General features: G+C 40.0%; 1 protein-coding gene across 9 annotated transcripts in view; it reads right to left on the reverse strand.

The window, feature by feature from the left end:
- Positions 1-22,686, reverse strand: part of FRY (FRY microtubule binding protein) — a 540,327-nt gene that overhangs the window by 220,670 nt on the left and 296,971 nt on the right. For all 9 annotated transcript variants that reach the window (XM_024580787.4, XM_053920706.2, XM_053920710.2 and 6 more), the window contains 5 exons: positions 21,555-21,647; positions 21,363-21,461; positions 14,194-14,295; positions 2,118-2,221; positions 1,570-1,678 (listed from right to left, as the gene is read on the reverse strand). In XM_024580787.4, coding sequence (XP_024436555.2) covers positions 1,570-1,678; positions 2,118-2,221; positions 14,194-14,295; positions 21,363-21,461; positions 21,555-21,647 — 507 coding nt within the window. The remainder of the gene's footprint in view (positions 1-1,569; positions 1,679-2,117; positions 2,222-14,193; positions 14,296-21,362; positions 21,462-21,554; positions 21,648-22,686) is intronic.

Raw genomic sequence — 22,686 nt, forward strand, 5'->3', positions numbered from 1 at the left:
ACATGATCTCACTTATAAGTGGGACCTAATTAACAAAACAAACTGGCATGCAAAATATAGCCAGAGACATTGAAATCGACAACAAACTGACAGTACACAGAGGGGAGGGGAGAGGGGAAAAAACGTGGGAAAGAAGGGAAATGGACATGAATGAGGGACCCGTGGGCGGAGCAAAGGTGGGGTAGGACTGAGGGTGGGAGGTGGGCGTGGGTAGGGTGGGGGGGGAAGTGGTGGTGGGAAAATGGAGACAACTGTATTCGACCATCAATTAAAAAAGTTAAATAAATAAATAAATAAATAAGTAAATGTGCAATGGGAAAAAATCCACTGGAAAATTACCATTTTCTTCTATTCTCTAACATTTCAAAGCTTTTGGCTCATATTACAATAGTCAGTTCTACAGGGGAAATGAATAATCAACAATTAAGACATGTCAAGGTTACTTAAATGAGAAGGTTGAAGCCAGATTATGATAGTTTGAGACATTGGCTATGAAGATATGACAGGTTCATTTTATACAACCTATTCCGGAATAATTGAAGCACACTGTAGTTACCATGTTCAGTCACATGATAACTACATCTAGAAAGGTTACATTCATTCATCTGCCTGCCAAGCAAGTAATGTCCTTTTACTAAGTATAAATATTAGAGGCATTTCGTTGTGCCAACCACACAGAGAAATTTATTAAATAGTAACAACTGAACCTATGTCTTTATATCAATGTAAATTGTATTTCAACAGCATTTGCATATCTATTATTTCCCTTTATTCTGCTCAACCGTCTAGGTATACCAGGCAAGCATTTTCATCCACATTTTACAGATAAAGAAACTGGGGTGGGGGGAGATGTTCTCTGACTTGTTTAAGAGTAAAGCGCTGGCTCAAGGCACAGGCTGAGTAGGAATAATCATCTTTCCATGTTCCTTTGCAAGTCAGAGTTGGGGTAAAACCATTTCCTCACAAAGTGAGTTAAAAAGTAAAAATATTGAGTCTAAATAGTAAATTGAACACTAAAAACTATGTTTAAAATTATTGGACCCAGTTTTAAAGTAAATCAATACATATAAATTGCTAGAACTGTTCTTAGCAAAGAGTGAGTGCTTGATAAATGCTAATATTCCTATTGGATTCTTCTTTTTCACAGGATGAATGTTATAGCGTTATTACTTACTCCTTAAATTTCACTAAATTGTCTTCTTTTGGTTTCCTCCAAATACCAGACTCTTTACTTCCTCCTGATTTGCAGAATCCAGAGCAGATAATCAGGGAGGAAAAAAACAAAACAAAAACCTACCAGGGACTGTAAGTACAGAGACCCCTCTACTAACAGGCTCTATAACCTTAGATGAGTCACTTAAACTCGGTCTCTCAGTTCCTCCCTTTGTCAAGTACTGAAAACACTTGACATACCCATGTTCACAACTTGTTTTGAAGCAAAAATCATCAGCTATGTGTGAAAACACTTGCAAAACTGTTCTGAAAAATCTATACACGTAAGACAGTTTAGACACCTCATCGGTTAGTACGTCCTGAGAAGGAGACCCATGCCAGAGGCTTGTCCATTACCTGGGCAATGAACTGAATGATTTTCACGAAGATGTTCAGAGGCATGTCCCTAGGCACCACACCGCGGGACCCTTTGGGGAAAAGTGTTGTGATGATGGTTATAAGACGGCTGAAAGACAAGGGTAAAAAGAGAAAAAAGGCAAGACTGGATGAGCTCCAGTTCTTCAAGAGAAAATGGCTGATGTTGCATCTTATCTCAGTATCAGACAGAATGCTGAAAAAGAGCACAAACCACTTCATCTCCCCCATTAGCATAATCACTCTAAGCAAAGTGTTTCTGGGAAAACTAAGGCAACTGAAAAATTGTAGCAGTTTCCTTTGTTTAAGTGATGAATGAAGCCCTGGCCATGGAACTTGGCTATCTGGGTTGAGGCTGGAGTTCCTGTCATGGCTGCCGAGAGCCTGAAAATATCCTAAAGGTTTAGATCTCCTACAAACTGTCACCTTTGAAAAGCTTCTAACTGGGCTAATGTAGGGAGTAACACAACAAAACACCCTCCCACTGGCTAAGGGATTGTAGCTAGCATTCACCCAGGCTAGCTCCTTACCTCTGAGTAGCTGTGTTGCTTTCACATTTAATCCGAATCATGTAAACCCAAAGTAATCTGTACAGAGATTCCAGTGCGACTCGAGCCATCTTGGGGTCTTTATTCTACAACAGAAACCAGGACATAAGATTGCAGAATAAATGGTGACATATGATGAGTATTCTTTCTGAATGCCTGGAAATGGAGGGCCCTGGATGGGTGGCAGGATGCCTACACGGCACACTGCACCATCAAGGACTTATGGGGTCTTTGCCTCCTGGTGCCCATTGGGTAAATGAGAAGGGATTCAAATAGCCCTGAAGGCAGGACAGAGTAGTTCTGGGGGCAGGCATATCACGCTCTCTCGTGCCAGGATGAAAACTTGAGATTACCTTTCTCCTCCAGCCCCAGGGAACTCATGTCTCCTAGCACCAAAAGGAGAACCAATCTGTTCCTTCTATTGTTTTATGCCCTGTAAATGCTGGTATTGCTTTGATTCCTCAAATTCCTTTCCCCTCATCTAATTACCCTCAAATGTTTATTGAGACTAATGTGCAGTAAGGCACTGTGCTAGAACCTGTCAGATAGAGATAAGGTCTTCACAGTCTATAGGGGGTGGGAAAAGGATAATAAACAAAGACGGTGTGAAGAACTAGTAGGGACAGGAGCTAGAGGATGAGGAGAAGGCCAGTCTGCAAACTGGGGATTGAGGTCAGGAACAGTTTCTGTGGGAGGCTGAAAACGCAGATGAACTTTAATCCATTCACCTACTCATTCATCTCTTCAACTACACAGGGTCAGGTCCCGTGCTTGGCACTAGACATTTTGAATGGTGTAAAAAACTGATGGGGAGGGAGAGTACTTTAGGCAGAGGCCACAGCATATGGGAGCTAGGAGTGTTGATGAGGAGGGCCACGTTTTGGAACATGGCAATAGTTTGTATGCCAGTGGATGGGACAAGTAAGGGAGTGGTGGCCAGTGAGGCTCGAGGGGAAGGCAGGGTCACAGGAGGGGCCCTACCTGCCATGCTAAGTAAGGGGACCACAGTGGTCACGACTGTTACAGGAGACCATGTAAGAAGTCCCTGTCTGCTATGTGGGAAACAGCGGAGGCAGGGAGACCAGCTGTGGCATAGCTACCAGCTTTCAGGCAATAACACATTGGCTAGAGAGAAGGAAACTGAGGCCCTGTGTCTTCTCCTATCTGACAGTATCCTAATCATATTCCTCCTCTCTATCTAAATACCATGGTTTGGATGCTTTCCCCAATGCCTATGGTATCAAGGTAACATTTCTTGGCTTGGCATATCTGACCAGCCGACATGTGGCTCTAACCTACCTTTCCTGCCTCCCATCCTGTTGTTCTTCCACAAGCTCCCTATGCTTTAGCTGGGCCATGTTTGTTTATCTCCATGTCAGGAGATGGCTCCCTTCATCCCACCCTGTGTTCTTCCTTTCTGTCAGGTGAGCCCTAGTCTTTTATAGTCTACTTGGATGCTCCCTCCCATGTGAGGGCTTTTCTGTTTTACTCCAGTGTCCTGAAACGAAACCCACTGAAACTGTTCCCTCTTGAATGTCCCTGACACTCAAAGAAACCTATAGCAGAGCCCTTCAAATCACTGTGTGGTCTTGTTTAGACATCTGGAAAAAAGGGGCGTTATTTACCCTTGACATATATTAGAATTCCTGCCATTTTGCAAGGGATTGATAAATGTTTGCTAACCACTCTTTGAATATCACTCAATGTTCTCATACATCTTTTGCTTTTATGTTATTTCTGTTCCCTTATTCCTCTATTTACTTTGTCATAACTTTTTTAGCTGTTTTATTCTTAGGCTAGATAATTTGGGTACTGATTTTTGTAGAATTCATAATTATTTTAAAATTAGGGTGGAGTTTATCTTTAAACTATTTACTGAATAAAGATGAGTCACTTAAAGACTGGAAAAGATTATAAGGAACAGTTTTTTAGATTTAGAAAAGGGATATACTATGTTTATGTAGTCTTAAAATAACTTTTTAGTGTGGTCATTATACTAAAATTCTAAGTTTCTATATGCATTTTGGTCTGTTTCTGGATTCCTTTTTGTTCTACTAGTCTGTCTATTCATGGGGAAATACCAAACCATTTTAATTTTTGAGGCTTTTTAATGTGTTCTACTATCTGGTCTGGCCTACCTGCCACCATCCACTGCTTTTTTTTCTTTTCTTTTTAGGCTTTTCCCAGATATTTTCTGCATGTTTACTTTTCCAAATACACTTTACAACTACTTCTCTGGCTCCAGGGGAAAAAAGTCTTAATGTTTTAGATGCATACTTCATACATAAAGGATGATTTTTTTGCCTGTTAATAAACAGGTGTGGTATACCTTGTAATATAGCAAATATTTTGGTGACATAAAAAAATCTTAAGTAAACAACTAAACTAGTAAAGTCGCATTTAAAATATGCCAATGTTTAAAAATTTGGGGAATTATAATTACTCTTTCTCCAATCAGTGCAAATCAGCCAGCATGTATGATGTGTCTACCTGGTAGTTAAAAGCAGACTCGAGACACACAGTGCCTGTGTTTGAATCTTCCCTGCTCTGCAATTTATTAGCAGGGTGGCCCACCTCAAGGAAGCTACTAATCATCTGGACCTAATTTCCCCTGTGCAACGCAGGTGAAAAGCCTACCTGCCTCACAGGAATGTTATGAGAATTAAATGAGTTGGTGCGAATGAGCACTGTTCCTGCCCACTGTGGCTATTACTTTATGCACAAGACACCAGGGCTCAGCAACGAATGGGGAGACATAGTCTCTGATTCCCAGGAACTTTCAGGTGGAAATGTATCCTTTGCTGTGAATTTCCCTTTATTTACACGTAAGTATTTTGTATTTGTATCGTGTACCATTCAAAATTCTCTCCTGTGCCCTATTTCATATTGAGAATCATGATGGGGCAGGGCGAATATCATCTAAGTTCCATTGAAGAGCTTAACTGACATTTCTTCTTTAAACAAATTATATTACTGTCTTCTGTTTAACCTTAACTTCTTTTTCATGTCTTCCTTCCCCCTGCACCACCCACGGTGATCTTTTTGGTGCACTGTCTGTGGCTAATGTTCTTTCACTCTTCAGAAAACGCTGAGATGATGTTTCTCCTCCCATCAGGACTGAAGCAAAGTGGTGGACTTAAGTTTTTATTCTGGTATACTGTGGATCCTGTACTGCTGATATTTTACCATTTTAAGATGATACCATTGATGGCCGCGACTGCCCCTAAAGTGTTCTACTTGCCTGTCTTCCATTCTTGGCACTGTCAAATGGCATCCTTAACCCGCAAACATGACTATTGACTTTCCTGCATATTTTAAAGTGTTTAAGTGGCTTTTAATCACCTCCTGAACAATGTTCAAATTCCATGGGGCCTTTCGTGACCTGGCTCCACCATGACCACCCATGCCTTGACCTTGGGCTAGGTGCACACTGGGGGTATCACCCCTTTTATTATGTTCCCCTGCCCCTCTGCTCCTTTCTCCACCCTAGAAAGACTGCCAAGTGCCCCTGCTCTCTGGCTTCTGAATGTTGGTCTATCCCTTTACTTGTACGTTTCCTACCAGACTGTGAGCTCCAGGAATTCTAGGACGCTTATCTTCGGGCCCTCAGTGACTGCCATGTAGCAGGTTATTAATAAATATCAAATTAAAAACACAAACTGTGAGTAGTAGCTGAAGCAAGATTTGATGCATAAGCAAGCTTACTGTCTACAGAGCCTGTGCAGAAGGCAACCCCTGGTGTGTATGTAGCTGATGCTGATCTGTGTGACATAAGGATATCATGAAACATCTTACACTCAAGAGTGCTTCACACACCATGACACCCCCTGAGGGATTTCATCACTGAGAGAGGCCGAACGGCTCACTTGGAGTCACAGGGATGATAAATAACAGCTGGGGTATAAACTGACTGCTGCTCCGTAAGTACTGTTTTCTCAGGAACCGGGAGGTGTATGTTACTTGGTGCTTATAATGTCAGGCATTGTTATATTGCTGTGCATGTATTAAGTCATTTTAATTCTCACAACAACCTATGAAGCAGATAATGGGATTGTTCTCATGTTCATTTGAGGAAATCAAAGCACAGAGGAGGTAATAAGTGGCAGACACAGAATACGAACCCGGGCAATCTGCCTCCAGTGTCTTGAAAGCATTATTTTTTCCACTTATTTGGAGGCTGATCAAATACAAGGGTATGCAAATTGGATGTACAGTTGTGAGTATACAAAATAGTTTATTCTTGTATTATTATTAATTACTGTATTTTTTTACATTGAAATAGCTATATTTCTTCTTTTTTTGTTTATTGTTATTCAGTTACAGTTGTACGCCTTTTCTCCCCATCCCTCCACCCCACCCCAGGTGAACCCACCTCCCTCCCCCCCCCCCACCCTCCCCCTTGGTTTTGACCATGTGTTATTTATTTGTATTACAACTTGTAAACCTACTTCTGCCCACCCCTGTATGCTACTGGCACCAACAAGACTGTTTTCTACTGGAAAACAGGACTTTTTCCACATTGCCTTTCTAGTTCAAAAGCTTGGTATATATATATTTTCAGGGTGTAGACATTTTTAGCATGTCTCAAACCACTGATTTCTATTCTTCCATTGGAATCTGCTTCTCCATTAATTAATTAACTAACAATATATTAATTATGTCTCGAGGTTTCACTGATAAACCTGTTCAAGAAGCTAGTAGGCTTCATCATGGATATTACCTGGATCCCTGCATCTCATCTCAGAACTGTTACCTGACAAATATCACGTGACATGTCAGCCTGCCCAACCCCATGCCCACCTTCTTTAAATTTTGCTTGTGATTTAGTGAAAGCAATTCACTGTTAACAGTAACAAGCAGGGAGGATTGTATTAATTGATATCTTGGCTGTTGATGGGCTCATTAGACCAATGTTTCTTAAGGCCCATCAGCTGACTCTTTATACTGAGTCACAAGGGCTGCTTATAAATATGGCTTCGTTGCAGACTCTCATGTATGCTCAGGTAATTATCTTTCAACACAGACTGACAGACAAGTTTAGTCACCTTCTGATCTTTTCATACTCAAATACCTTTCAATTTTCTCTTTTACTTCAGCTAAAGCAATTGTTATATTCCCTTGCCTATCATAGTCAGAACCTTTCTCCTTTTTGGCATTTCCTTTTGATGCTTGTATCAATTTATTTTGATCATAATTCACTCTTTTCTGTGACTGTATTATCCAAATAACATATATGCAATAATTTAGAATAACCTCTAAAATTACTGTACTGACAATTGATGGCAATTACTTTTCTATTCAGTGTCTGAAGAAATAAGGCATTCATGGAAAGTAATGTGCCTGCATTCTGATCGCTAATTTTTAGACTCGGTTTATAGGCACTATTAGGGTTGTAAATTCCACTTTGAAATGTGCCTTTGACAGATCCAAATGAAACATAGATGATAAAAGACTTTCTCAAGTTTATACAAATAAGATAAATATCAAAGAAAAATAACTACTTGAAAATCAGTATTTAAAATAGCTAAAACTATACCATTTAAAATTGTTTATTTCTAAAGAGAATAGTATTTGCTTTAAAGTAAATGGTGCCGTACATTATAATGTATTCCAGCAGACTCTGAAATCCTTAATATATTACTCAGTATCTCCACTTATAAAATAAAGATATTAATACCCTTACTATTATATGAAAAGTTTTTTAAAAAGCACTCCTTAAACTTCATTGTGAAAATTACACACAAATATATGTTAAGCGTTGAAGACAAATGTCATCAAATATATTTACGGCAACTACACTTTGAGATCCTTAATGGGAATTGAAAGACCTTCCTATTTGATTTTCTTTACAGCAGTTATCACTATCTAAGTTTTTTTCTCATGCATTTGTTTACATGTTTACTGTTTTCCCCACTAATTTACAAGGTCTAAGATACCAGAGAGTTACTCCCTCATTCATCTCTTATTCCCAGGAGCTGGTACACTTCTTGTAAGAAATTGTCATCAAATTGACTGACTACAGCCTTGCATACATGCAAGTTCTAGTGCAAGCAGGGACTGAGATGAAAGAAAGGAGAACCATTTTTAATTTTGTACTTTGATTTCTAGGGCTATGAAACTAGGCTGACTAATGTCTACCTGTCAAAATTTTTAGAAAAACATAAAAAATATCCGTGAAAGCCCTACACTTTCACTGATAGCTCAGTGTGGCATACAACATTATCGTGATGACCCATGACAATGTACGTCAGCCCTACCACTGGCTCACCTCATAACCGACCTCTAATTCATGAGAGCTATTTCTATTTTTTTGACATATTTATTGATTATGCTATTACAGTTGTCCCATTTCTGCCCCTTCACTCAACTCCATCCTGTCCACCCCCTCCCTCCCACATTCCCCCCCTATAGTTCATGTCTATGGGTCATCCTTATAAATTCTTTGGCTTCTACATTTCCTACACTATTCTAACCCTCTCCCTGTCTATTTTCCACCTATCATTTATGCTATTTATTCTCTGTACCTTTCCCCCCTCCCTCCCCGTCCCAATCCCCTACTGATAACCCTCCATGTGATCTCCATTTCTGTGGTTCTGTTTCTGTTCTAGTTGTTTGCTTAGTTTTCTTTTGTTTTGGTTTTAGGTGTGGTTGTTAATAACTGTGAGTTTGCTGTCATTTTTACTGTTCATATTTTTTATCTTCTTTTTCTTAGATAAATCCCTTTAACATTTCATATAATAATGGCTTGGTGATGATGAACTCCTTGAACTTGACCTTCTCTGAGAAGCACTTTATCTGCCCTTCCATTCTAAATGAAAGCTTTGCTGGATAGAGCAATCTTGGATGTAGGCCCTTGCCTTTCATGACTTGGAATACCTTTTGCTAGCCCCTTCTTGCCTGTAAGGTCTCTTTGGAGAAATCAGCTGACAGTCTTATGGGAACTCCTTCGTAGGTAACTGTATCCTTTTCTCTTGCTGCTTCCAAGATTCTCTCCTTCTGCTTAATCTTGGGTAATGGAATTATGATGTGCCTTGGTGTGTTCCTCCTTGGGTCCAGCTTCTTTGGGACTCTCTGAGCTTCCTGGACTTCCTGGAAGTCTATTTCCTTTGCCAGATTTTACATGCTCATTTTTAAAATTTTTTATCGAATTGATTGGGGTGACATATAAAATTATATAGTCTATTTCCTTTGCCAGACTAGAGAAGTTCTCCTTCATTATTTGTTCAAATAAGTTTTCAGTTTTTTGTTCTTCCTCTTCTCCTTCTGGCACCCGTATAATTCGGATGTTGGAACGTTTAAAGATGTCCTGGAGTTTCCTAAGCCTCTCCTCATTTTTCCGAGTTCTTGTTTCTTCATTCTTTTCTGGTTGGATGTTTCTTTCTTCCTTCTGGTCCACACCGTTGATTTGAGTCCGTTTCCTTCCCATCACTATTGGTTCCCTGTACATTTTCCTTTGTTTCTCTTAGCATAGCCTTCATTTTTTCATCTAATTTGTGACCAAATTCAACCAATTCTGTGAGCATCCTGATTACCAGTGTTTTAAACTGTGCATCTGATAGGTTGGCTATCTCCTCCTCGCTTAGTTGTATTTTTTCTGGAGCTTTGAAGTGTTTTGTCATTTGGGCCATTTTTTTTTTTTTTTTTTGTCTTGGCACATCTGTTACTTAAAGGGGCGGAGCCTTAGGTGTTCCCCAGGGTGGGGTAACGCTGGTTGCTGTGCTGTGACGCTGTTTGTGGGGGAGGGGCCGAGAGGGAGCAATGGTGCCCACTCCACTCTCCACCGGATTTTAGTCACTCCCTCTGCTACCCACAATCAAATTGGGCCCCTCTGGTGCTGGTTCCCGAGTGGGTGGGCTTGTGCATGCCCTAGGCCCCTGTGGGTCTCTTCAATGACCTCTCCTGTGAGGCTGGGAGTCTCTCTTGCTGCCGCCCCAACCCCCAGGGGCGTTTTCAATCAGAGGTTTGAGGCTCTATTTCCCTGCGCTGGAGCCCTGGGTTACAGGGTCTGCCTCACTCCCCGCCGTTCTTCCCGGTTTATCTGTGCACGAATGTGGGGCCGTGGGGTGCTACCCGCTGCTCTGCCTGCCCCGTTCTCCGCCACTCTGAGTCTGGCCCTCTAGGTTTATCTGTGTGCGAATGCAGGGCACAGAGTCTGCTAGTGGTCAGACTGCCTGCCCCGTTTGTCCCACACTCCACCAGTCTCCGTCCTGCCACGGCCAGGCGAGTCCTCTCCACCCCAGTGCCCGTCTCCGCCCCTCGTACTGGTCTGGATGTATGTTTCTTTTTTATCTACTTGGTGTTGGACTTCCCTGCCGTTCGATTTTCTGTCAGTTCTGGTTGTGCGAGGAGGCACAGTGTGTCCACCTACACTGCCATCTTGGTTCTCCAGCTATTTCTATTTTTAATCAGAGTAAATACCTTTCCGAACTTTTGAGGGTTTTTTTTGGTTTTGTTTTGCTTTTACCTGGATCTCACTGACATGTTTATTATTGTAAGAGAAAAGAAATTTAAATATTCTGCTTATTATATTTATTTTAAAGAATAAGAAACTAACAGTTATTATGAGTACTTAATAAATACTACATTTTAAAAAAGCTATTAATAAATGGGGATTAATAACAAAAAATAAAGGTACTATTAAATCAAGTTTTCAAATAACATTTCCTTTTTTTCAGAATTAGGCATACATGGCAGATGTGAAGGAAATGTATCATTTTTTTTATATCTCAACACATGCAGATTCTGACATAAAATATAGAAAAGAAAAGAGTATCAGTCACTACTGACCAAGAGTCTCTGAAAGATGTTGATGTTGTGGTGAGAGGGGCCATATGTTTTGCATTACTTTATGAGGGCATATTACTAATACATGTATGGTTAACCGAGTCAGTTACATAATAAAGGAGCCTGCTTCTGACTGACATTAAATGAGTGTCGAATCTGAGAGCAGCAGCTTGCTGGTGCTCACAACACTACTACTATGCTCTGTCATCTTGACGACTTGGTTCTTCAGGATACATCAGACATGGCTGTGTACTAAGTTCCCCGTGTACAAACACCAGGTTCGTCATGCTTAAGCATGTGTGGGGCAGGGAGAGGCAAAGGGGAAAGTGTGCTGGAGGGAGCAAGGGGGGAGAGAGTTGGTTTGATGGTCCTTTATGAGATGATATGGTTGGCTCTATATCCCATAAAATACTAAAGGTCTTCAAAACAAAGCATATTTGTGAAGTCATGTTAGTTTTTCCTCATGTCTTTCTTCCCTACTCAGGGCTCACAAGGAGGTTTGGAAGGTTTTCTGTATATTTATAACATTTTCAAATGGTCCCATTAAATCCCTTTTGGGTTTAGGTCTAAATATATAGAATACAACTATATTCCAATTGTAACTCATTAAGAATATTTTTATGTCTTTTAGCCTGAGGGTGTGAATTCCAACAGTTTATTACCCATAAAGTAAAATACTGTTGCCATTACTTTGCCTAATAACTACGACCTTCATGCTTCATGGGATACCAGATCTCCACAAATGGCCCAGGCATCTCCCTACTCCTGACTTTTACATCCCTCACTCTCTGTATCATGCATTTTGACACTTCAGTACACAGCCCCCAATGAAATGCTAAGCTCCTCAAGGACAGAGACTCTAGTCTAGATAAAACTCTTATACAAAGGGGGACCCAGAAAATGGAATTTATTTATAAAAGATTGTGTATTTATTCTTACATGTTTAAACTTCAGTCACCTTCAAAGTACTCTCCATTTGATGCAATACATCTATTGAGACATTTTTTTCCACTGCTCAAAACAGTTTTGAACTCATCAATTTTGATGGCTTTTAGTGCTTCTGCTGTTTTTTGTTTCACCTCTTCCACATCAGTAAAATGTTTCCCTCTGAGGACTTTTTTCATTTGGGGAAACAACAACAACAAAAAATCACGTGGGGTGAGAGCAAGTGAATAGGGAGGGTGGGGCACAAGGGTCATGCCAGTTTTGGTCAAAAAACTGTTAAACACTCAGCCCAGTATGGGCCGGTGTACTTGTAAATCATCCCTCAGGAAATGGGCAAACACATTGAAAAAGTCTTCAAAAAATATTCACTGAAGCCAAATGCAGGCTCTCACAACACCACCCCCCCCTGGTGCACTGCTACAGATGGGTTCCTAGAACACTCACCTAGCAGGGGACGACTGTACTATAAGGAGCCTGCCCTCCAGAAGATAATCCTGTGTTTTTTGTGGGTTCTCCCCTCTTAGAGTTGACTTCCCCTATTTTTCCCACTTCCAGTACCTTCCCTAGCACCACACTTAATGAGAATTTCATAAGTACTTCTTGAATTCAACTGAATTCTGGAATGTTGCTCACTCTCTATACTATTGACTCTGGGATCTCATTGCCCTTCTCTTTTAGAAATCCCAATGGTTGGAGTGCTTGCATAGGGGAACTCTTCTCTCTAGGGCCGTTTAGGACCCTGTTATTAAGTCTTTTAGGTGTGCTTGGACCAGAGCTCCAAATAATATTCTCACTTTGAAGCAATTAAGTTCCAAAGTAAAATTATGCTGCTGTATTTCAAAAGCAACTTTAGACAAAAATATTTTGGTCTTTTTGGCCCCAACAATAAATTGTCATGCAAAATATAATTTTAAATCTAACTAAAATAAATCACAAACCCATTTGGCATAACATACATGTATATAGAAAAATGCACTGTGAACATTTGCAATTAATTTCCTTATTTTGTTTTGAAAATAATGATTACTTTCTATCTGTATAAAATGTAAAATTAAAAAAATCTAACTGGAACCAATTATTGGATAACTTAAAAGTTTACCAGTTACAAAAAAAGGCATTGCTTCATGTTAAAGGTGTAATGACAGATGGTTAAGTCCTTAAATAAAATTTGAAACTGGCCATTATATCAGAGTTGATAACCCTGAAAAGTTTTGTTTTTCAGAATATTTAAAAGCTTAATTCTATTATCTACTGCTATTATAGTTCACTGCCAATTTGAAGAAAAGAAATGACTCTAATCTTGGATTTCCCAATCAGCTTTTAGAGCCAGTACATAGTTGGTGCTTTGAACAGCTCTAATACAGATTGCTGTGTAATTATAGTAAATGCCAAAATAATATAATTAATCTTAATCACTTCACCAAATTAAAGTGTCTTAAAACAAAAAAGACAAGGCAACATGTATAAGCACATACAGGATTTTATAGCTAAGTATATTTCTCAAAAATTCTAAAGGAGCAAATATCAAATTTGTAAAAGAAATTCAGTATCTTTGGACACAACTGGGAACCATTGTGAAAAATACTTGCCTATGTGCACTTATATTAGGGATGCTTTTCATTTACTTATCTTTTACCAATAGGTTGCTAAAACTTAAACTAGGTTTACCACTTGCAATCTATAAAGCCAATTTTAAGGCTGATCATTACAGTTGTTGTCACTGTAGGTTCCCCAGTTTCAGGGACCATGGCTTTATTTCTCATGTCACCCAGCCCCTGTGCCTTCTCTCTAAAGACAGCTGTTCATTGAAGGCTTGGGCCTGACTGACTGGCATGTGGCTCAAATAGAATACCTTCAAATACTCACAAACACCAGTGACAGAAATAAGTGCTCTTTGTTACTAAATCAATCACTTAACAGAATGGAACTTGCCCCCAAATATTTCCTAGGCCGGAGGTGGTAGAAGGATAGACGAGGTGTAGGTGAACTTCTGAAATCAACTCACATGATTCTGCCAATGAAGTGTGAGTTCCCTTTTAAAAATCATTTAGGTAAAATGTGACAATAGGTGCATAGAATAGGAGGGCATTTAATTCTAGTTTTAAAGCGATCCTTATTGGAGATGATATCTGGAGTAATTTCTCTTATCCCTAAGTCACCTCTTCAAATCACCTACACTTGATAAAGAGAGCCCTTAATATTTTTTCATCATTCCAAGAGTACAGGATATTTCCCCTGCAAATATCAGAAATCACTCTCAGAAGCTCATATACCAGACTCAGAACTATATATATTTTTGTAAAAGACTTTTAGAGCCAATAATACTAACCTTAAGGTTGGATAAACAATTGTTGAGGAAAATGTGCCACCTGTTCAGGAACAGCTGCTTCTGACTGACACAGAGCAGACAGGTCACCAGGGGGTACAAGGCCTGAGGATAAAGAAGACAATGTCACCAAAGGGCTGTAGTTCAGCAAACCAGGAAGTGCACATTCTCAGAACCTTATTGTGGCCTGTATGGGTCAGAATAAACAGGACCCTTGTCACACAAGAAGGCTCAACAGGTGCCGTGCTGAGGTGGGTATTTCACAAAGGCTTTGTGATGACAATGGGGATAAATAATCTAGAGTTATGTACAATGTACAAGTTTCATGTATAATAAGTGAAAACCTGATTCACTGATTTGATCTTCACTTCTGAATTTTAAACACAAAATTCATATTCTTTGATCACTCTCAATCCTCAGGAGGAAAGCAGGAAGGCATGCTGATTTTGAAAATGTTAGTGGCTTTTTTGCTTATAAACATTTACTAGTTTGTCCCTGCCTTAGAGGTAGATGTGCATATTTTATTTTGCATATAATTTCGTAATAAGGAAGATTCCTAAAAGACATGTTATTGCATTGGTAAATGCCATCAAGACAAATTTAACCACAGAAGGAATTTGCTTATGACTGAATAAACAGAGGTGCTACTGCACTTTTTCAGCCTCGCTGGGCCAGCTTCCCACAGCAGCTGGAGAGGACAGAACAGCTCATGGGCGGCCATGCAAGAAATATACCTGCAGAACTCATCACCACTTTGCTGAACCAGAGAGCATACAACTGTATGGTTCCCCCCAAATTAAAGCTAGTGAAGATTAAAAGAAAATATTACTAGCTCATCTATTAACTTGAACTAGCAAAAAAGTAATGGTCACAATGAGATTCAGTGCTTAGCAATTCATTATTTTATTTTTATGTTTTATTATATAAAATAATAACAGATTTTTTCATTTAAATAAGTTCATTAAAAGCATGTGCATACCTATATAAATATATGTATATATATGTACATATATATGCTTTAAGTATAAAGTTATTGTGGGATGTGAATTGTGAGGAAATACTATTTGATTTCAATTACAGTGTGACAAACTTAGTAGCTGATTTTAAATTGTAATTCTGGCTCAATTGACATTTCCACTACCTCGGTTTTCTTTTCTTTTTTTTTGATTTTTAAATCATTTTTTATTTTTCAATTAAAGTTGGCATACGATGTTATATTAGTTTCAGGTGTACACCCCAGGGATTAGACATATAACTTACTAATTGATCAACCTAGTAAATCTAGTACCCACCTGACACCATACATAATTATTATAATATTATTCACTCTATTCCTATGCTGTACTTTACATCGCCATGACTATTCTGTAACTACCAATTTGTACTTCTTAATCCCTTCACCTTTTTCACCTAACTCCCCAACTCCTCTCACCTGGCAACCATCAAAATGTTCTCCATATCTATGAGTCTGTTTCTGTTCTGCTTGTTCATTTCTTAGATTCAATTGTTGATAGATATTCATTTATTGCCATTTTATTGTTCACATATTTGAACTTTTTATTCTTCTTCATCTTTAAGAAGGCCCATTAACATTTCAATTAATACTGGTGTGTTGGTGATGAAATCCTTTAGCTTTTTGTTTTTTTGGTCTGGGAACATCTTTATATGTCCCTCAATTCTAAATTAGCGCTGCCTTTCTCTGACTGGCTTATTTCACTTAGTATAATACTCTCCAGGTCCATCAATGTCGTTGTAAAGGGTAAGTCTTCCTTGTTTTTTTTTCTTTTGCTGAATAGTATTCTATTGTGTGAATGTACGACAGCTTTTTTATCCACTGATCTACTGAAGGGTATACTTGGGCTTCTTCCAAATCTCTATTGTAAATAATGCTGCAATGAACATAGGGGTGCATATATTCTTTGGAATTAGTGTTTGGGGTTCCTTCAGATATATTCCACTTCAGAAGTGGAATCACTGGAGGCAGTTCCATTTTTAATATTTTCAGATAACTCCATACTGTTTTCCACAGTGGCTGCACCAGTCTGTATTCCCACCAACAGTGCATGAGGGTTCCCTCTTCTCTGCATCCTTGCCAACACTTGTTTGTTGATTTATTGATGATAGCCATTCTGACAGGTATGAGGTGATATTTCATTGTGGTTTTAATTTGCATTTCTCTGATGATTAGTGATGTTGAGCATCTTTTCATATGTCCATGGGCCATCTGTATTCCTCTTTGTAGAAGTGTCTATTCAGGTCCTTTGTCCACTTTTTAACTGGATTAGGTTTTTTTCTGTGTTGAATTTTATAAGTTCTTTATAAATTTTGGATATTAACCACTTTTCAGATGTATCATCGGTGAACATGTTCTCCCATTCAATGGGTTGTTTTTTCATTTTGTTGATGGTTTCCTTTGCTGTGCAAAAACATTTAAATTTGATGTAGTCCCGCTTGTTTATTTTTTCTTTTGTTTTATTTGCCCAAAGAGATACATTAGAAAAAAATATTGCTATGAGAAATGTCTGAGGTTTTATTACCTATGTTTTCTTCCAGGATTTTTATGATTTTTGAGACTAACAAGTATTATATGAATTCACTTATATGTGGAATCTAATGAACAAACCAACCAGCAAAATAGAAACAAGCTGATAGATTCAGAGAACAGACTGACAGTTGTCAGAGGGGAGGCAGTTGGGGGGCTGGGTGAAATAGGTGAAGGGATTAAGCAAAAAACAATCTCATAGACACAGACAGTAGTACAGTGATTATCAGAGGAAAAGGAGGGTGAGGGCAGCAGAGGGTAAATGGGGGATAAATGGTGTTAAAAGGAGACTTGACTTGGCATGGTAAACACACAATACAATATACAGATGATGTATTACAGATTTGTACATCTGAAGCCTATATAATTTTATTAACCAATGTTATGCCAAAAATTCAATATAAATAAATAAATAAATAATGATAGGTTTGCTGGATAGAGTAATCTTGGTTGTGGGTCCTTGCTTTATATCACTTTGAATATTTTTGCCCACCCCTCTGTCCTGCAAAGTTTCTGTTGAAAAATCTGACAGTCTTATGGGAGCTCCAATGTAGGTAACTAACTGCTTTTCTCTTGCTGCTTTTAAGATTCTTTTTTGGTCTTTACCCTTTGGCATTTTAATTATGAGGCTACCAAGGTGCTAGCCTCTTTGGGTCTTTTTTGTTTGGGATTCTCTGTGCTTTCTGGACTTGCATGTCTACTTCCTTCACCAGGTTAGGGAAGTTTTGTCATTATTTTTTCAAATAGGTTTTCAATTTCTTGCTCTTTCTCTTATCCTCCCAGAAGTGATCCCCAACCTTTTTGGCACCAGGGACTGGTTTCGTGGAAGACAATTTTCCACAGACCGGGGTTGGGGGTGAGGAATGTCTTTATAGCCTGCCACCAGATGCCACTTACTTGTCACTTGCCACTCACTGATAGGGTTTTGATATGAGTCTACAAGCGACTGATTTATTCTGATTTTTGTGCAGTGTAACCTGTCTGCTAGTGATAATTTGCATTTGAAGCCGCTCTCCAGAGCTAACATCACAACCTTAGCTTCACCTCAGATCATCAGTCATTAGATTCTCATAGGGAGTGCACAACCTAGATCTCTCACTTGCACCATTCACAGTAGGGCTCGTGCTCCTATGAGAATGTATTGCCATCAGGGACCTGACTTGAGGTGGAGTATAGAAGACCGTTCTGCATGGTGTAGGCCCAGCTCCCACTTGGAAAGGCCAGTGGAAAGTGAGGTCTGGCACGCAGGACCCACACCCATGGATAGATTCTCCCGTGGGGAATCAGGCCTACATTGTACCTAGGCTGCTTTGAGACTTGCTTTTTGCTAAAACTCCCTCACCCTGAATTGAGGCAGCAAACGTTTACTGCGTATCTTTAAAGTAACTTCCTAAAATCTATACGAAACTTTCCAAGGAGAGTGTAACCAGTTCAACCACTTTTCCCTTTAATTTGCAAATATCCTTCTTTTTTGATGTAATTAGTAACAACCTCTCCTTTGTTTTCTGTAACCACCTACAGCGAACCTGTGCATAGTAAATGAGGACCATCCTCAATGTAATGTGGCCAGAAAAGCAATAAAAGCCTGTCAAGGCAAGGGTTGGGGCATTCTCCCCTTGACAGAGAGTCCGTGCTGTCCCTTTTCCTCCACAGGACTTGGTAGTCTGTGTGAATTTGTCTTGTCTCAGCCACAATGTCACAGACACTGCGGGCCAGTGTCTGCATCAGTGGAGCTCAGGTGGTAATGGAAGCACTGGGGAACAGCTGTAAATACAGATGAAGCTTTGCTCGATTGCCTGCTGCTCACCTCTTGCTGTGCAACCTGGTTCCTAACAGGCCACAGACTGCTACTGGTCCTTGCCCAGGGGTTAGGGACCCCTGCTTCCAGCACCCTCACGATGCAAATTTTGGTGTGTTTGAAGGGTCCCAGAGGCTCCTTACATTACCCTCATTTTTTAAATTCCTTTTTTCTTTAGCTGTTCTGATTGCATGTATTTTGCTTCATTATATTCCAAATCACTTTTGTTTCTCAGCTTCATCTACTCTCCTGTTGATTCTCTGTAAATTATTCTTCATTTCAGTTAGTGTATACTTCATTCCTGACTGGTTCTTTTTAATGGTTTCCATGTCCCTGTTTATGCTGTTGAAGTTGTATCATATACTTCTTCCCCTAAGTTCATTAAGCATCCTTATAACCAGTGTTTTGAATTCTGCATCTAGTAGATTGCTTGCATCAATTTTGGTTAGTTCTTTTTCTGGAGATTTGTTTTGTTCTTTCGTTTGGGTCATATATCTTTGTCTCCTCATTTTGGGAGCTTCCCTGTGTTTATTTCTCTGTATTAGGGAGAGCTGCTACATCTCCTGGGCCTGGTAGAATGGCCTAGTATAGTTCGTGTCCTGTAGGGTTTAGTGGAATGGCCTCCCAGTTCACCTGAACAGGGCACTCGAGGTGTGCTGCCCCCCATGTGGGCCATGTACACCCTCCTGTTGCACTTGAGCCTTGGCTGCTGTTGGTACATCAACGAGAGGGATTTACCTCCAGGTCTATTGGCTACAAGGACTGGCTGCAACCACTGTGGAGAATCAGCTGTGCATGACCCACCTCCCAGATCGGGACTTACTTCAGTGGGGCTCTGGTACCTTTGAGTCTTCCTGTTGTATTTGTCATTTGTGGAGATTGTTGGGTGGTACTTTGAATGGTCTGAAGCAGTCTACCAGGTATGTGGCTCTGGGGCCTTTCAGGAAGTGCAGGCCAAGGTCAGCCACCACCAGTGTTCTGCTCAGGGCCAGCCAGCATGAGATAGAAGGCAATCCGTAGATGGCTTCTGTGTGTGCTGGGCTAGGAAGCGCTCAGGGGAAGACAAGCTGTGAGCCAAGGTGGTTGCCACTACTGCTGGGCCTGGGGCTATTTAGCAAGAAGTATGAGTCATGTCAAGGCCAAATGCTGCTTGTTTGAAAGTTTTAGAAGAGTCCCTGTGAAGTTTTAGAAAAGTCTGAAACATAAGCCAAGACAGGCCATTCGTGTGGAAAAGCCACTGGAAGCAGCTTGGGTGGGCCTGCAAGTACGTGGGGTTGGGTAGCAGGGAATGACCAGGGTGGAATGAACAGTGATAGGCTGATGAAGACTCAGATGTGTTGCCTGCCTGCCAGCTCTATTTGGGGAGGGCTCAGAAAAGGAAAAATGCCCTCTGCCAGCACTTCTGTCCGGGAAAAAGCTGATCCCCTAGCTCTCACTCTGATGCCAGACAATTCAGCCCTTCCCCATATGTCCCTGGAGCCTTTCAAGGCTGCTATCTGAGCTGGAGCTCAGAGGGAATGATTCTAAGTCCACACAGACCCCTTAAGAGGAAATGCCTGGAACTCCAGAAGCCCTCCATCTCACTCAGTCACAAACCCTGCTGGTTTTTACAGCCAGAACTTTATGGGTACTTCTCTTCATTACTCGAGAAACCTGGGGTGGGGAGTTGGTGTGGTGCTGGGATCCTTTGCTGCTCAGGGGCGACCTCCACAGTGGAGATATCTCTTGCAATTTTTATCCACTACACATGGGTGTGGGAACAGCCCTTTGTGTCTCTGCCCCTCCTACCAGTCTTGATGTGGCTTTTTCTTCATATCCTTAGTTGTATGACTTCTGTTCATCTAGATTTCAGCCAGTTTTAAATAATGATTGTTCCATAGTTTAGTTGTAATTTTGATATGGTGGTAGAAGGCTACAAGTACTGCTTTTTCCTATGCTGCCATCTTGACCAGAAAACTAATTTTTTTAAGTCAACTAGATTTTAAACTGATTTTGAACTACTGCTACCATTGAGTGTAACTTTAATTCAGGCCAGTAATCTAAAACAAAAAACCCCAACAAAAACACAAGCAAGAATTCAGTCACAATAATCACAAAATATAGACAAATGAGCACATTTTGTTACCAGTACCAGCAAAGCAACTCTGAGTACTGCTCAAATAATGGTGGCAATGTTCACACTTTGAAGATTAGCATCAACTATGCCAGTACCAGTGACTTCTAAGCAAGCTGCTTCTTTTATAGTATTGCAATAGCTAGGTAACATTTGCTGATTCGTAAACCAGAGCTTTATTTACCAATGAGGGCAAAAGGTTGTAGCAATTTAAAAGAATTTTCTATGCTGTTCTAAGTATAAAAGCTTTCCCCAAAATTGTTTTCTTAGCCTTCAGAGAATCTTTCCTCTGGCAATTATCTGTGTCCCAACTCCCCCCTGCCTGGATACGTGTTGGTTCTGAACTTCGGAAGAATTGGTTCCAGGGAAGACTCTTGAGGACTGAGAGGAGAAACTGTTATTATAAATTTTAGCCTTCATATTGGAAAAAATATGAAGAAATTCAAACAAAAATCAAGTTAAGCCAATCTCAGAAATAAACTCCACAATCCTTACAACTAGAAGGTTCATCGAGGTGACATGGTCTCATCACCTTACATTGCCATGATTCGGTCACGGTCAACATTAAGTGTAAGCTCCAAATTTTGAAATGCTACCTTTCCTTGAGGGAGCTGCAGGTAATTCTTCTATCTGTGGAATGCTTGTGACTCTCAAAAGATTGCATCCTAGAAATTTTAGTCTCTGCAGTTTTATGTTTTGATTTTCTCATAGTTACTAACCAAGGAGTGCTTCTTTCGAGAAGAAAGTTCCAGAGTGGTATCATACAGACTTTCAACAAAGTTTCTAAGGCAGGGAACATTGACTTCATTTTTAACAGCCTGAAACAGAGATGTATGTTAATATTATATTAAATTATTGACTCTCAAACCCAATTTGAAGAAGTTCTTAAAAGTTCAAGTGTAACAACTCACAGCGGCAACTGGAACAAGAATTTCAACAAAAAGCCCAGCCAGGGCATGCTTGATGTCTTTGTCTTTGACCTCCAGGAAATAATGTGCACATTCCTAGAAAGTAGAAAAAGAGTTAAAGGTGGGAGCATAGGCTGAGATGTGCACATAAAATGTATTTATACACATTTAAGTAAACAACTCTTAATTCCACCATATATAGTAACAAGACACATTCTGTAAGATATTTTAAAACCACAGATTTAGCATTTATATTAAAATCCACAGTGGCCCATTTTCCAAGGCTGGTTTTCTTACTCCCCTCCTACGTTGATCTCAAACACTAAGTTGAAAGGACAAAGCATCTACCATCAGCAAGGAGACATTAATCTGCTGACTTACTGGTTGATTTGATCAGTCATTAATTTGCAACAAATTTCTGTTGACCACCTACTGTGCGTGGGTCCCTGAGCCCTGAATTAACCCACAAACACAGATTCCCCAGAGAAGGTAAACATGGGAAGAGAGGAAGAAGACCTTACATTAATTTTAGGCCCTGATCAGAGCTGTTTACTTGCTAACCCTGAATTTGAAGTGTGTTTATTATTTGGACAGTTTCACAAGGAAGTCTGGAAGGCTTCCCTTCCCCACCTTAGACAAGGAAACCTTTGCAATAGCTCCTCAAGCAAGGATGTATTTGCCTGTGGACTGTTGTCAATGAAAGGATATTTTTGGCTGTGCAGGGATCATCTAGTAGGAGTTGCCCTGTCTAGAATTCTGCCAGCCCCTTTCTCCTTCCTGGAATGGGTAGTAACTTACTGTGGTCTTTATTAGGAATTGTTTCCATAAAAGAGTCCAAGGCTACATGTATTTGGGATGACATGAATATCTATATTAGCTGTTTATTACCACTTATTTCTAGTCAACATTGGGCCTATCACCAACAGCACTTACTGAAGTCCTCAGTCTATTGCTTTCACACTAAGACCTCAGCACAAGCTAAGCACTGCCAGCACTGAGTCACCGATAACAGAATGGAGCTTCACAGTTCCCAGCATTGTGGTCTTTTTCCTACATTATTTTGCAAATATATGTAAATACTCTCTCCAATAGTCATTCAAGTACATAGATACACGAGTTGGTAGGTGAGGAGAAT

The sequence above is a fragment of the Desmodus rotundus genome, chromosome 3 (genome assembly GCF_022682495.2).
Source record: "Desmodus rotundus isolate HL8 chromosome 3, HLdesRot8A.1, whole genome shotgun sequence".
NCBI classification, from domain to species: Eukaryota; Metazoa; Chordata; class Mammalia; order Chiroptera; family Phyllostomidae; genus Desmodus; species Desmodus rotundus.